Source organism: Anastrepha obliqua, chromosome 2 (assembly GCF_027943255.1).
Source record: "Anastrepha obliqua isolate idAnaObli1 chromosome 2, idAnaObli1_1.0, whole genome shotgun sequence".
Taxonomy (NCBI): domain Eukaryota; kingdom Metazoa; phylum Arthropoda; class Insecta; order Diptera; family Tephritidae; genus Anastrepha; species Anastrepha obliqua.
In genome coordinates, this window is record NC_072893.1 from 5,465,121 (window position 1) to 5,479,860 (window position 14,740).

The 14,740-nt window shown below is 37.7% G+C and overlaps 1 protein-coding gene across 3 annotated transcripts in view; it reads right to left on the reverse strand.

Moving 5' to 3' along the window:
• The window catches only part of LOC129239590 (pleckstrin homology-like domain family B member 2), a 92,305-nt gene that overhangs the window by 26,490 nt on the left and 51,075 nt on the right, over positions 1-14,740 (reverse strand). For all 3 annotated transcript variants that reach the window (XM_054875200.1, XM_054875198.1, XM_054875199.1), the window contains exon 3: positions 5,270-5,384. In XM_054875200.1, coding sequence (XP_054731175.1) covers positions 5,270-5,384 — 115 coding nt within the window. The remainder of the gene's footprint in view (positions 1-5,269; positions 5,385-14,740) is intronic.

Sequence of the window (14,740 nt, forward strand, 5' to 3'; positions counted from 1 at the left end):
ACATATTTATCCACATATTCCATTTCAGACATATTTACTTAACACTGAACCCCTTGCGAATCTTTCATTGTTCAAAATAGTGCTGAACAGTTCCTTCGCCGTTTTGAGGATGACTTATTTTATTTCAGTCTACAGAAAATGATCTTACAGACAAATTCCATATTAAAAACACCCTATACGTTTGACGAAGAATGCTTTAATGCCGTTTTCACGCTTCGCATGTCTGGTCGTTCAACAAGTCTGATTGTTTTTTTTTTTCTTATTCATTCAGGGAGTTTAGCGAGAATGGAAATTTAGTAGAATTGACCGTAGTGGGGGTGAGAAACGGGATCTAGGCTAGAGAGCTGCTTCAGGCTATCCCCGAAAGGCTCACTAAGGAACCTCAAGCGCCTAGCCGCCAGACCCGAACATTTGCAGAGAAAGTGTTCAACAGTCTCTTTCGGTGCTGGATCCCCACAGCTTCTGCAATGGGGTTATACAGAAGTCCAAGCTTCTTCGCATGCGTTCCGATCACCCAGTGGCCGTTCAACACCGCTATAAGTTTGGAAATTGAATGGCGGGGCACATTAAGCGTCCTACTTCTGTCGTTCTGGGGCCAAAGTGTTTTTGAGACAGCACACTATAAGATAGAACTCCATCTGCCTTTCGCTTTGTTAAAAAAGAAATTTAACAATGGTCTAGGGGACACGGATGTCTGAAATGAGAACAACTGAAACTAGTTCTGTGGACCCAATCCTGGCAAGCTTATCGGGAATTTCTTTACCCTCTATGTTATTATGCCCTGGAGCCCGGATAAGAGAAATGTTTTCTGCACATTCGAGACGTTTGATCTCCTCCTTACGGGAGTTGACTAGAATTAGTTGTAACATGGCGACCACAGGGCCTTGATCGCAGTCTGACTAACAGAAAATATATTTATGTCTCCCTCCCAACAGGGATTTCCAAGCATTTTGCGAAGCAGGATCGCGAAGACCTCTGCTTGAAAAACACTGCTAGCTTTGTAAGACTACACTACGCTCCAATTCCAGATTCCATCTTGAATCCGTCGTTGAAAACAAAAGTACCTATGTACGTGCAGACACCACTCTCCTTCCAATCCAGCCTACTTGAAAAGATAGCCCTAGCACAGCCCTCAAAACGTAGCTTGCGGATGGGGAGATTGCCTCCAGAGGTCAACCTACTTCAACCTAATAGCGGTCTGAGTGGCAATGGATTGAACTTGAAGTAATGTAACGGGGTGTAAGTGTAAAATGACATTAATGGCGACGGTGGGGCACTGGTCTTCTTAACTCGATTTTCGGTTCCAATAGAGCTTCGGGTCAAGTATTATACCAAGATACTTGACTTCTGACGACAGCGTAAGTAACTGGTTGTTTAATTTAGAAGGTCTAAAAGGTGGAGATTTGTATTTTCAGGCCATATTGTAAACCGTTTTTGATGTGGTAAGCCGACCGATACGTGGATCAAAACATTTGATATACTCGAAACAAAGAAAGAAACCAAAAATACATCTTAAGTGATTGGATTGCCGTAGCTGGTAGTTGCACTTTTGCGCAAGTGTATTTTTTTGTTGTGGGTGAGATAGGCTTCAAAATTCCTTCGCACTTACAGCGACCGTCGCCTACTGCGTTGACTGGTGTGGCCACTTAGGCCTCCTCTACTTTTGGATTCAGCCCCAATCTCGTCATTTTTGTTTTTGTTGTAAAAACATAACACATTCCCCGAAATTTATTAAGGAATACTGCTGAAGTGACAATACTTGGCCAGATTTAAATCCGGATCGTTCCGGTGCTCGCTATTTAAAAGCCATGCCTAGTAGAGCAACCCGTGAGGGGTAAAATAATTAAATAGTGGAAAATACAGGGCAGACACGCCAGTTTTATTACCGTATGCTAGAATGCTGATATTCATTGTAATGTTCTTCTGCTCAAATTATAAACAAATAAGTGACAAATACCAACATACATACGCACATACACGCATACATATCTATACACAAAATACATACTCATTTTTATGATAGCTTTACTAATCAAATATTCGGCATTTAAACACGTATGTACATACACACATACACATAGGTATATACTCGTACTCGCACAACAGCTGGCAAGGCTAATGAACAAAAACCGTGCATAAGCATAAGCTTTGAAAATGAGAAGCATAACAGTATGCGAATTGTAGCACGTAGGTATATTCATATAAATAATTAGCAACAGAGTATAATAATTAAGCTTTTGTCATCGGCCTATTCGTATTCTTATCAGAACATAATTGATAATAGTTCAAATCTATTTTTAGTCCTCCTTCTGTTTCATAACGTTAAACAATTTTATTATATTTACTATATCGTTTAATACTCTTCGTCAATGAAAAACTGCATTTGCATTTCAGCGACCGGTTGCATGTAAAGGGTTTTCCAATAATAGGTGTTACAGGTGAATCGATTGCGCTATCGAGAGATGATTAACGATTTTTTATGGCCGGAATTGGATGGTATTGATCTGGACAACGTTTATTTTCAACAAGACGGCGCTACGTGCCACACAAGCAACGAAACCATTGATCTTTTACGGGAAAAGTTTCCGGACCCTGTTATCTCTCGAAGAAGTGATCACAATTGGCCACCGAGATCTTGTGATTTAACACCTTGTGACTTTTTTTTTGGGCCACGAGAAAGAGAAGGTTTACGCCAACAGCCCAGGGTCGATTCAAGACCTCAAAGATGGAATTCGTGAGACTATCGAGGACATAGGGCAGCCACTTTGCAATTCGGTTATGGAAAATTTCATGAAAAGGATATTGTCCTGTAAGCGTGGTCGTGGTGGTCATTTGCCTGATGTTATTTTCCACTATTAACAGCATACCTTCCCCTTTATAATGAAATAAGCATCCGATCATTTATATTAAAAAATAGCATTTTTCTTTCAATATCAAAATAACACCTCTTATTGGAAAACCCTTTAGTAACTCCTTATTTTTCGAGGCATAGAACTTTTTCAAGTAAAACACAATAACCAACACTTTAGTTCTATTAGCTCACAAAACATTTAAAAATAGTTTCGGGTATAGGGCTCATCATCATCATGCAAAGCATCACAGCTCGGTGTGAGCCTTAGCTTCCTCCACAATATTTCTCCATGCATCTCGGTCCATAAACATATTACGGTAGTTGGTCGCTCCTATGCTTCTTAGATTGTCCTCAATGTCGTCTAAGTACCTTTTCCGCGGCCGCCCTCAATCAAACGTTATACCATGTGTTCTACTGAGAAGCGGTCCTAGATATTTAATTTGATCTACGCTTTCCAATTCCACGTCTAAAAAATACTTTTGTACAGGGGCTCTCACGACCATAGAACTGTTTGCTCGACATGGTGGCAACACTGCCGCATAGTTTGTTTTCTCCCCTTCCAAATGAGACAAACTCGGGGTTAATACATGTTTTATGTTGAAAACGTTTGATCCAGAAGCATCTCTTGCTAACAATGTCGATCCAATTCCCGCCAAGTGGGAAATGCGCAACGTCATCTGCTACCCTGAGAATAAAATGAGGTTCATGCTGACAAAGGTAGTCTAGTCTGTCTGCTGCACAACTATGCAAGACCTCACATGGTAGACGCCACGAAGTATCTTCTGGATCATACACCGTTTCGAACCATACCCCGAATTTCACCGAACCTGGTGGCTTCAGATCATCTTTTCATATCCCTGAAGGCGCACATGAGTGGAAAGAGTTTTTCAGCAGATGAGAAAATGAAGGAAGAGGTGAGCGAGTTAACTTACACCTGTACAAAAGTAACTATGCAATTTTTGTTTTTAATAACTTTTTTAGAAACTACACAAATTGAGTACAATTACTTTCTGGATGTACCTCGTAGTTTAAAGGAAACATATAACATGACGGCTGTCTAAGCCGATTGGTAGGCCTCTCTTTTCGAAATGATACATGACACATCTAAAGTCCGTCGCAATAAAGTGTCTCGGGAAACTCTGCACTTTAAAAACGACACATTACTTATCCACATACCCATTAAGCCGGAAATGACGGCCATAAAAAACAAAAAAGAAATTGGCGCGTACACTTATGTTAGGTGTTTGGCCGATTTCCTCCTCCTATTTGCGGCGTGTGTATTGATATTGTTCCACAATTGGAGGGACCTACAGTTTAAACCAACTCCGAATGGCAAATGGTTTTTTATGTGGAGCTTTGACTGCCAAAGCTGAAGATAATTTCAGGGTAAATATCCGTACTGCTGATTTTCAGACAACTCAACGAACGTATGAAGCAAACAATAGCCCAATTGCTTCAATGCCTGCACCAGAGTTGCAACTTATATGCGTTTAGATTTAGATCCGGTTCCGATCCGATCGAAGCTAAGTTACCGTACCGACCCAGTCAAATATAGACTTACATTTTAGCATCATTCTCTCTCTCTACTTAGTCCAAAGTAGCACTTGTTGGCAAGAGAGATTCTTCGTTGGATTTCAAGGCTGACATTGCCATCGGTTTTAATGCTGAATTGATTGTTGGGCGCGATGTATGGCAAGTTGCGCCGTCTTGTTGGAACAAATGTCGTCGATTTTTAGCTGATTAATTTCTGGATGATGCCGCCAGCGTGTAAACCGATCGTTAAATGAACGAAGTGGTCTATGAACTTCGCAAACAGTTATATTTTTTTCAAAGCGAATCTCCACAATTTGGAAGCGTTGTCCTGGCGCTTAACAATTCATGATGGCTTGCCAACCAACCCTTGCTGAACAGAAATGTCAACACAGTTTGCCATTCTCAACTGTCAAATCGATAGTTATCGATATCGATAGCATCGAAAAAAACATCCGATATGTATGCGTTTGCAGGCATGCGTTATTGTATATAAATGCACGTAAATGTATATGTACTTATACAATAAATTCCATGCACCTACACTGGAATATACCCTCGCATAAGAATATGTCGACATAAATGTGTTAGTTATCTTTACCGGTTTTCTAACTCGCATAATAGCTAACATTGTTGTAAATATGTATGTACGTGTATGCGGACATGGATACGAATAATTAAATTCTTTATGAAATTCTGTATGCGTGCGCAAACATTGCGAAGAAAAATTTTCAAAATTCAAACAAACAAAATATGCCCTTCCGCTAACGCAAAACCATTAAAAAGTATTATGGCACTTAAAAATCCTTTCAGTTGGAAAATTCATAGTTTTTAATCTTCAAATACATAGGTTTGTATACAGATATTTTCCAACGCAGTTTTTCTCACCTATGGGTATGTAATGAATGGTAACAGCTGTGCTCAAACGTCCACCTCCTAAACTGACCAAGTGCGGATCATTGGCAGCAACACGCAGGGTGGGATCTTTTTTCGTTAACGACATCTGTAACGAAAATAAAAAATAAAATATTTATTAATGTTAATTAATTATTGTAAAGAAAATAAAGCATACAATAAGTATTGACAATATTAAAAATCGGATCGTAAGCGAGGAAACAGAAGTTGTACATTTTAACCTGCCTTACGGAAATTTTTCTGCTTTGCTTTTGTATAATTTGTATTTTTTTTATTTTCACAGCATTGCTGATCGGAGGTGGTGAGTGGAAACTACTTGCGTTACGACCAGACAAATCTGGCCATCCTACAATCTGAAATAGACAAAAACCCTTATAAGTCTTTCGAAACACGAACTAAGGCATATAATAACTCTTATCACCGGCCACTGCCTTTTGGGCACTCACGCACGTCAGCTCGGGGTTCCTCAAAACGACCTGTGCAGATACTGCGAGGACGAAGATGAGGAAGTATCGAGCAGGCATTTGCTGTGCAGTTGTCCTGGCCTAGCCAGAAGTCGACTCACTCTTCTAGGCTCTCCAACAATTGACAATCTTTCAGTACTCTCGGACCTGAAAATCGAATCTCTCATTAAATTCTCGAAACGAATTAATATCTTGGACCAAAATCTATAGTAAAAATCTCGGTTAGGTGGGGAAATCATATAACATAATGAGCTCTAGGGCAACACAACGGACCTAACTTGCGGTCTATGTGGCACTCCGATGCGGGGTCACTCTTAAACCAACCAACCAACCATAATTTTGTTTTTATAACACACATATAAACATACTCGTACATTTCTTTTTTCTGAATCCCGTTTTTATAATCGTTTTGTTTTTTCTTAGCGACGGATGTATACCTTAATACAGCGAGTGTCACAAAAAGCAATTTTTTGTAAGACACAACACTGCACACTTTGTATAAAAAAATATCATTCGATTTACTCTTCAACCTATTCGCTCATTTGATCCGATTCAAACTTACGATGCTCGATATGCAGCCTTATTACTTTGGACGCGCTAGAAAGTAGAAGAAGTGTTTAGTCATTAATATTTTTTCGATCTGATCCCTGTGAGCATTAACTGCCTTCTTCACCTTCTTCAGAAAAAAGGTTTCAATATTCCTCACAGAGTCTTGCGTTTCTATACTCTCTTTTATGTTGATATTGTCTAAGCGAATTAGTTTTCTGTCGAAAATATCTTCAGAGCTCTTAAGGTGTTGATGCTTTTTGTTATTACAAAAGTCAGCAAACAAAAAAACATTGTTAAACTTATGTTCATCATGGACTTTGATTGTGATGAAAAACTCAATTTCAACACTGAAATATTGAGCTCCATAGAATTAGAGATCCCATTTAAAATACTAAGCATTGCTGAGTAGTTCTGGATCTGTGTTCAAAAGGCCGTGAAACTCTACTCACGAATATGTGAAATTGCATTTCACTATACGACTTTTAATTTTGACTTTTTTTCTGCCAACCTTCGTTTCACTGGAGCGCTAGTCCCCGGCAAATACAAAAAAAATCAACTAAACTGGCTACCCCAGTGTAAACACTGTTTTCATCATGGCAATGTTTAAATATTTCTGCGATTTGGAACTTACATGTTATCCTCTCTTCACTTTTTGTCATCGCATTAGTAATTCACAACGTACCCGCATTCAGCGTACAATTTCGCAACACTCGAAAGCGTCTCCTTATCATTTCTTATTTACAAATATGCGTTAAGAATTGTATGTGAAAAAATGGAATAAATGAATAACTTTGACAGATAGATTTAGAAAAGTTTAGTTGATTTATTAAAATTGTAAAAAGCCACTACCGAATTGGTGACAGGTTTGCGCAGATGGTCCGAAAATCTCATTATCCGCGTGATCATACCGTAGAATTTACCGTTTGTGATTTTTCGAATGGAACTGAAGCGCGAGGCTCCAGTGATAAAATTGAGTCGGTACTATAACAAAATGTAATGAAAACTTGTATCTATAGGACCAACGTCACGAGGCGGCCAATTATCAGAAATCATATGCCATGCATATCAGGTGTTTTTTTGCTTGAGAACTTAAAATGAAATATTGTTGGAATGATTTCTTTTATTGTAATCTGGCAGATGACATCTGCTTCCTCTCTCACAAGCTCTCCGATATGCAAGCGAAGGTGGACAAACTAGGCGCGCTGGCACGCACTGTCGGACTGGAGGTCAACATCGCTAAGACCAAGGCCATGAGAGTTAACCACAACAACGCAAGGCAGATATTGGTTGACGGATGCCCGGTGGAATTCGTTGAAAGCTTCTGCATCATCACGGCAGGTGGTTGAGCAGATGAAGATGTCAACTGCAGGCTAAACAAAGCAAAAGCGGCATTCGAGCGAATGCATACGGTATGAGGGAGTCGCAAATCTCCAGACGCACTAAACTACGGATATTCGGCTCATGTGTAAAGGCAGTATTGTTGTACGGAAGCGAAACATGGCTGGTCTCTAACACCATCACACAAAGGCTACAACCCCTCATCAACAAATGCCTCCGCATCATCTGCAGAATATTCTGTCCAAACACCATCAGTAACGATGCACTGTGGAACACCTCCTTGACTACGCTGGCGAAATCCAGGACAAGACTGACCGTAACCTACTGGACCGGACAGTATTTAGACAGTCTATAAACGACATTCACCGGGAGACCGTTACCACCTTCATGAACTCCCGTCCTGTGAATGCCGTAATCGGAGTCCAACCACCACCTATTGCAGATGAAGAGCTCCAGCTTCCCCGTGAGACCCGTGTAACAATGGCACAACTACGATCTGGATACTGTAGCAGGTTAAACTCCTACTTATCCAGAATCGACCCCGACATACCTAACACATGTCCGGCATGTGAAGGTACCCCGCACGACACTAACCACCTCTTCACATGCCCCCTCAAACCGACTCATCTAACCCCCCTCTCCCTCTGGACCCAACCTGTCGAAACAGCATGTTTCCTGGGCCTACCCCTAGATGAGCTAGACGAAGACGAACGATGATGTGCCTACACACAGGGCTACCTATACTGTTAACAACAACAACAACAGCATGCACTGTGGAGATTAACGAACGAGGAACCCATTCTTAGGCAAATCAAACGCAGAAAGTGCCGACGGATAGGTCACACACTGAGAAAAAGACCAGATAGCATCACGAGGATGGCACTTGACTGGAACCCTCAAGGGAGCAGAGGTCGCGGTCGCGGTCGACCAAAAAACACTTGGAGAAGGTCGATGCTGCGCAAACTAGCAGATGCCGAAATCTCATGGGACGGTGCAAAAACAACAGCACAGAATCGTGTAAGATGGAAGAGTCTTGTCGAGACCCTATGCTCCCGAGAGGAGTGAACAAGAAAAAAAATTCTGGCAGATAATTTCTTGGCATTGTTTTTTTAATATGATTGGCTATGTTTAGCTGATTAATTTTTGGAAACAAAAATGCAGTTAGTATCACTCGATCACCATTCACCGCAACGGCCGATCCTTCTTCATTTCGCAAAAAATAAGGACCGCTTCATTGGTCAGCCAGCGTGTAAATCGCACGTAAAATGGACGAAGTGCTCTATGACCTTACTAAAAGATTTATTTTCTTCATAACAAATTTTCACAATTCGTAAGCATTCTTCTGGCGTTAAAAAATTCAAGGTGACTTGCCAACCAACCCTTACTAAAGAGAAATGTTAACACAGTTTGCCATTCTCAGCTGTTAAATCATAGTTCCCGTGCAGCTAAAAAAATCACCCAATATTTGTATTATCGTCTGCGCTCTTTATTAAAATCAGAAAATTTCACACTTCTCCAAGTAAACATTGCCGTTTTTTACGTTTCCCAATAAACGGGCTTAATGAGAAATAAGATACAGAGACATATTTCTGTGGACTTTTACCCAATCACTTTAGCAAATTTAAGGTCAATAAATCCTGATATTTTAAAGAGTAATTTAGTAACATTAATCAACTTAATTAGATGATTTCATGGAACCCAGCAACTTAGTGATAATTGATAGAAAATAAATACTACGGCGATTTAAATTGTTTAGTAGAATTCCCAAAGATTTATATATACTATTTATTTATATCTGTATATATGGAAATATACAAGTATATTTGCTTTATTTTTAACACTCAATACGACTTGAACTTAGCTTTTTTCACTATAAAAATAACAACAACAACGAACGTACATAAAAACCGCACAACAACTTTTCATCGAATAAGAAAACTATTTTGCCAACATTTTGGATGTTTTTAATGCACCATTTTATTTTAGCACACAAAGTATCAAACTTACAACAACAACAAAGGTTATTATGCATAAAAAAGGCTATGAACCAGTAAGCAAACTGTCCACATATCCAACGTTTTGATTTTAATTAGGGAAAAGTTTCAAAGTTGCTCGCAATTTTACGTTTTATTAATTTTGATTCAGTTGAGATATCAAATTTGCTCCGGTGTACTTTAGAACCGTTCCGATGTAAACTCTAAATTGAAATAAATACGAAGGTGCAAAACACGGAAAACAAGCTACAGCGAAGGGAAGGTAGGCACAAGAGAAAACGGGGTTGAATATGCATTACAAGTATACATACATACTCGTACATACAAAGGAGAGCCACAGCTGACTAAGTGACAATCCCGCCAATTGTTTACTGGTCTGGCGCAAAGCGCAAACGCAACGCGGTTTCAGATAGACCTTATTCGAAAGGGGAAAACATGAAAAAGAAACGCACTGCAGAAAGAAGTTCAGCCATGAAGCCACTATCCAGTTGTGCAATAGTTTCAAAATACTCCCTGCTCACATAAAAATGCTAAGAGATTAAAGAATGAATGACAACGCGAACATGGAATGGTGCAGTCAAAAACGCAGAGTGGCAATACAACAGTGGAGAGAAGACGCGTATTAGGAGGAAGCACAATGTAAAATTATAAAATTACTATCTGCAGACAATATAAAAAATTATATATACATATTTTAGCTTTAATACTTGATTTAAAGAGCTTTTAAAAAACAAAATTTTAAATTGTCGGAACTAACGCATTTATATGAAAAATTGGTGACAAGAATATTTTACTAAGCATGCGACTTAATACACAAGGAAAGTCTTGAAAAGTATAAAATCATCAAGAGTGAAAATTATTTAGAGCTGCTTAATCGACTCGGCGCCAATTTAAAAAATTTGGCAAGGAAGATTTCTCTTCAAGGAGACCCGGTAGTCTAGAAATTTCAAAAAACCGTTTTTTTGTTTTTTCGATATTTCAAAAGTATAGTATCTTAAGAACATACTGTGAAATTTTCATGCGGAAATTCCCAATAAAATAAAGTTTCTACAGCCCATTAACTAGGTAGAGAGCGGTCCGCGCGCTCTCATTCCTCAAACTTTAAACTCAATTATCTCGAAACGACTACTTTCGGTCTGGTGTTGTCAAAAAAAAAAACTATTCAACCGATTCGTCTGAATTTTAATATGTTGTTCACAACATCAATGGTCAAAGTATTATCATATTATAATTTCATTAATTTCGTATTTTTTGATTAAAACCCTAAAACTAAAACCGATTTTTAGAGTGTCAAATTCAAATTTGTCAAATTTTCTTTTTTTTTATTCTAGTACGGGATATAGCTACAGTCATACTGATTAATATTTTTTTGTGTTTGTGTTTCAGATAAATAGAAGAGCCAAAATGGACAACACCGTCCAGATCTAATTTTTCGGGAGGGTCAACTTTAGCGCCATTTGTAAAATTATTAAACTTAAAGCACCTTTTCTGGTCTAGAATTTCGAAAAAATCGATTTTTTTTTTAAGTTATGACAGTTTATACTTTCAAAAATATACCAGCAAATTTTTATATTGAAATTCGTTGTAGTTTAGACGTTACAGTCAATTAAAACGAGACGGGTTTGGAGTACGACGCCTAGGTATAAGCGCGTTAACCATGTTTTTCTTGAAACTATTTGTTCCGAGTTGACGTTGGTAATTTCTCAAAAAGTACTGAACCGATTGATTTGAATTTTTAATATGTTATTGAGTAGACTTGTGGCTCTTGCGGGTAGCAGAATTATAATTTTATAATCTGCTACCCACCATAGCGACATATATCCTGATGAATAATCGACCTCATTTTTTTTCTTCAGACGTACCTCAGCAGCCCAATCAGTTACGCCAGTGGCATGTGTTACGTCAGGGGAAGCAATTTTTTTTATTATCGTCATTGAAAAAAATATTTTTTTTTGTAAATAAAGAACTGAACTAATGAATAAAAACGATTTTCAATTGATACCGATTGTTTTTCTTCAATTCTAAACGCCTTCAATTTTCACCCTCTAGACCAGAAAGGTGCTTTAACAAATTTTTTTTTCATTTTTGTATGTAAAAGAAGTTAAAAACAAAAAGCATACAAAATTTAGTAAAATATGAAGAAGAGATTTGGGTCGAACGAAGAAGTCATCGATAAAACTAACGACTATTTTGACGAAACGTGGTGAGCGTACCAATTTTCGTGTTTTTGTTTTTTGTAATTTCCTCTTTGAGATCGAATTATGTTAAATTATCAGAAATTTCGCTTATTAAGGCCAAGGTCAGATACAATATTTGTACAGAAATACAAGCTAAAACACTCTCCTTCTCCCTATTTTTTTGACAAGCACTCTGGGTGTGAGTTTGACAGGTTCCTAAGTGTGTAATAGTGTGAGTGCTTGGTATTTTTACTTGAGCTTACTGGCGGGGTTGATATGCCAAATTAGAATTTTTATGGTAACATTATAAACAATAGAATATCGACAAAAAAATAAATACAAAATAATATCTTTGATTTGAAGAAATTACAATAACAAATATATTTCTCAGCTATAATAATGCTTTTTTTATTGAAAAATATCAAAATTTAATCATTTTTTATACAACAATGTTACATAAAAGAGGGTTTTGGAATCAGGTGATCTCAACTGTGGGCTTTTTTTACGATTAGCTGAGAGTATTTTTAGGTATGGATCTATATAACGGATGCAAAACAAGAAAATTCAAATGTAACATTATTTAGAAATTGACTGAATAACTAAGAAAATCTGTATCGCAAAAAACAACATTCAAAACATGGCTTTTTTCACCAAACTAACCTTACGCCATGAATTTTTTACGCAGCATTAAAAAAGAACTGTTAGCCACTTCTGCATACTTATTTAAATTTTATTTTAGGTTATGTTTACCAACCATTTCTGCATTTTTGGTTGAAAATTACAAATAGTCCAATAAACCCCTTTCGTTCTGCTTTAGCAATTTTATTTTCAAATAACTTTTTTACTAAATAAAACAATTACCATTGCGAAAATTATACATTTTCCGGTAAATTAATTTTGCGCCACCTTGTATGTATGTATGTTAGGTCAATAAATCCTGATATTAGCAATTAAGTAACACATACAGAGCACGTGAAATGTACCTAATTTGTTTTATGAAAAGCAAACACATACAGTTGTTCACAAAATAATAGGAGTGCCGGCACGAAGAATGTACATGAATGTATGTATAATTTTTTGTAAATAATACATGTAAGTGACGCCGCACCATAGCGGTACACCTAAGTGGACGCTAATAATAAAATATGAAGCAAAATTTTGCTAGTGGCGTTAATCGGGATTTAATTCGAAATTGCAGGTTAGACTTAATTCTCAAAATTTAAGCGGACAAGGGGAATTTTCGATGGCAACTTAAAATCTATTGTAAATGAAAAATAATGAAGATTTTGAAGAAAAGAATATGAAAAACTGGATGCAATGCTAGTTTGCACTAACACGTTCGAAATTACATTAATTGTTTTGATATATCGAAGCAATTGGAAAAATCGCAATTTAAGATTTTTTTAGTATCAGGGCAGCTGATACCTGTATTTGTTGCCTGCGGTCCATCTTTTACTGACAAAACTATCCAATAAGCAAATCAGCTATTCACTAATCCGCGTAACAACCGTCGGTCACACTAACATTTTAATCAGAATCAACTGCGCCGGTAATCCCGATTAACGCCGCCGTCTGTCTAGGCTATAAGGATCTCATAGACTCTATGCCACAAAATGTGATGCAGTGCTGAAAAACGGAGGCTATTCAACGAAGTATTAGTCTTTTTTCGTATTGTAAAGCTTTGAAGGCCTTTTTTGCTAACAGTTTAAAATAATATTTTATTATATAAATTACTTCTATTTTTATGTGGAATTAATTTTTAATTTCTTTTACTTAAATTGAAATTTTATTTTTTGTTTACTTTCGATTGAAGTATGTGAACTTATGCCAAAAAATTAAACCGTTGGAAATTTACCATTGCATATTTTTCATGCCGGCACTTCTATTATTTTGTGGACCACTGTACATATTTGTGTAGCATATTTAATGCGGCATCGCGGCAGCTAATAAAAACTGTACAAACATTTATCTCAATAAGAGCGCTTGCGTAAGCGCCAATGGCATCATCCCTCATGCTGATGACTCATACTCAAAGGTATGGAGACAAACAAAAAATACAGGTAGATATACTGCAATTCCAAAACAAATGGTACAAACTATGGTATATCTAATCCAAAAGGTAAGTAGTTAAATACACAAATGTCGTAAGGCTAAGAGCTAGAATTCAGTACCATACATACACACATACATTAGTTCATTTGTATGCAGGCAAGCACGCGAAGGCAATGGCCTGGAGTAACCCAAAACCCAAGCAAACAAACATTCGGCAAACATCTGAAAAGTAGCTCTAATAAATGTTCATCTCTTGCCAGGTATAAAGGTTATCAATATTTCATGCATCCATATGTATGTATGTATAAACATTCATACTTGTACTCGTATACGTGCGTCTGGCGGAAGCAATCATTGTTGCAGAAAATTATTCTACGCGCTTATTGATAGAAATGATTTGCGGAGCAGCAGCAACACGTTTCAGAACGGCACGTGCCGCCTTCGGATCTGCTGATGCTTCCTGTCACGCATATCAGCCCCTAAGCTGTGCCCGCTTGTTTACACAAGGGAGCAGATGCAGAAGTAGCGAATGGTGAATTGGAAGTGTGCGCTACACATATGCAACACATGCATGCAGCGCACATGTGTATGTATATATTCACCCACATGCACTCCAAATGTAAAGAATAAGGTGCCATCTGCTCTTTCTTTTCAATATTTGCACTCAGCAAAAGCGCACCACTCGGTTCGATAACTATTGAGGTCGCATATAATTCTTACTCATGATTACTAGAAATCGATATATGAATCAATTCCATATTATCTTCTAAATACATATCAAACATACATACTTATGTAAGAACATACATATTACTAACATATAGTTTACAAAGCTGAAGTCATTATCGAATAAAGCGGTAATAGCTCTAA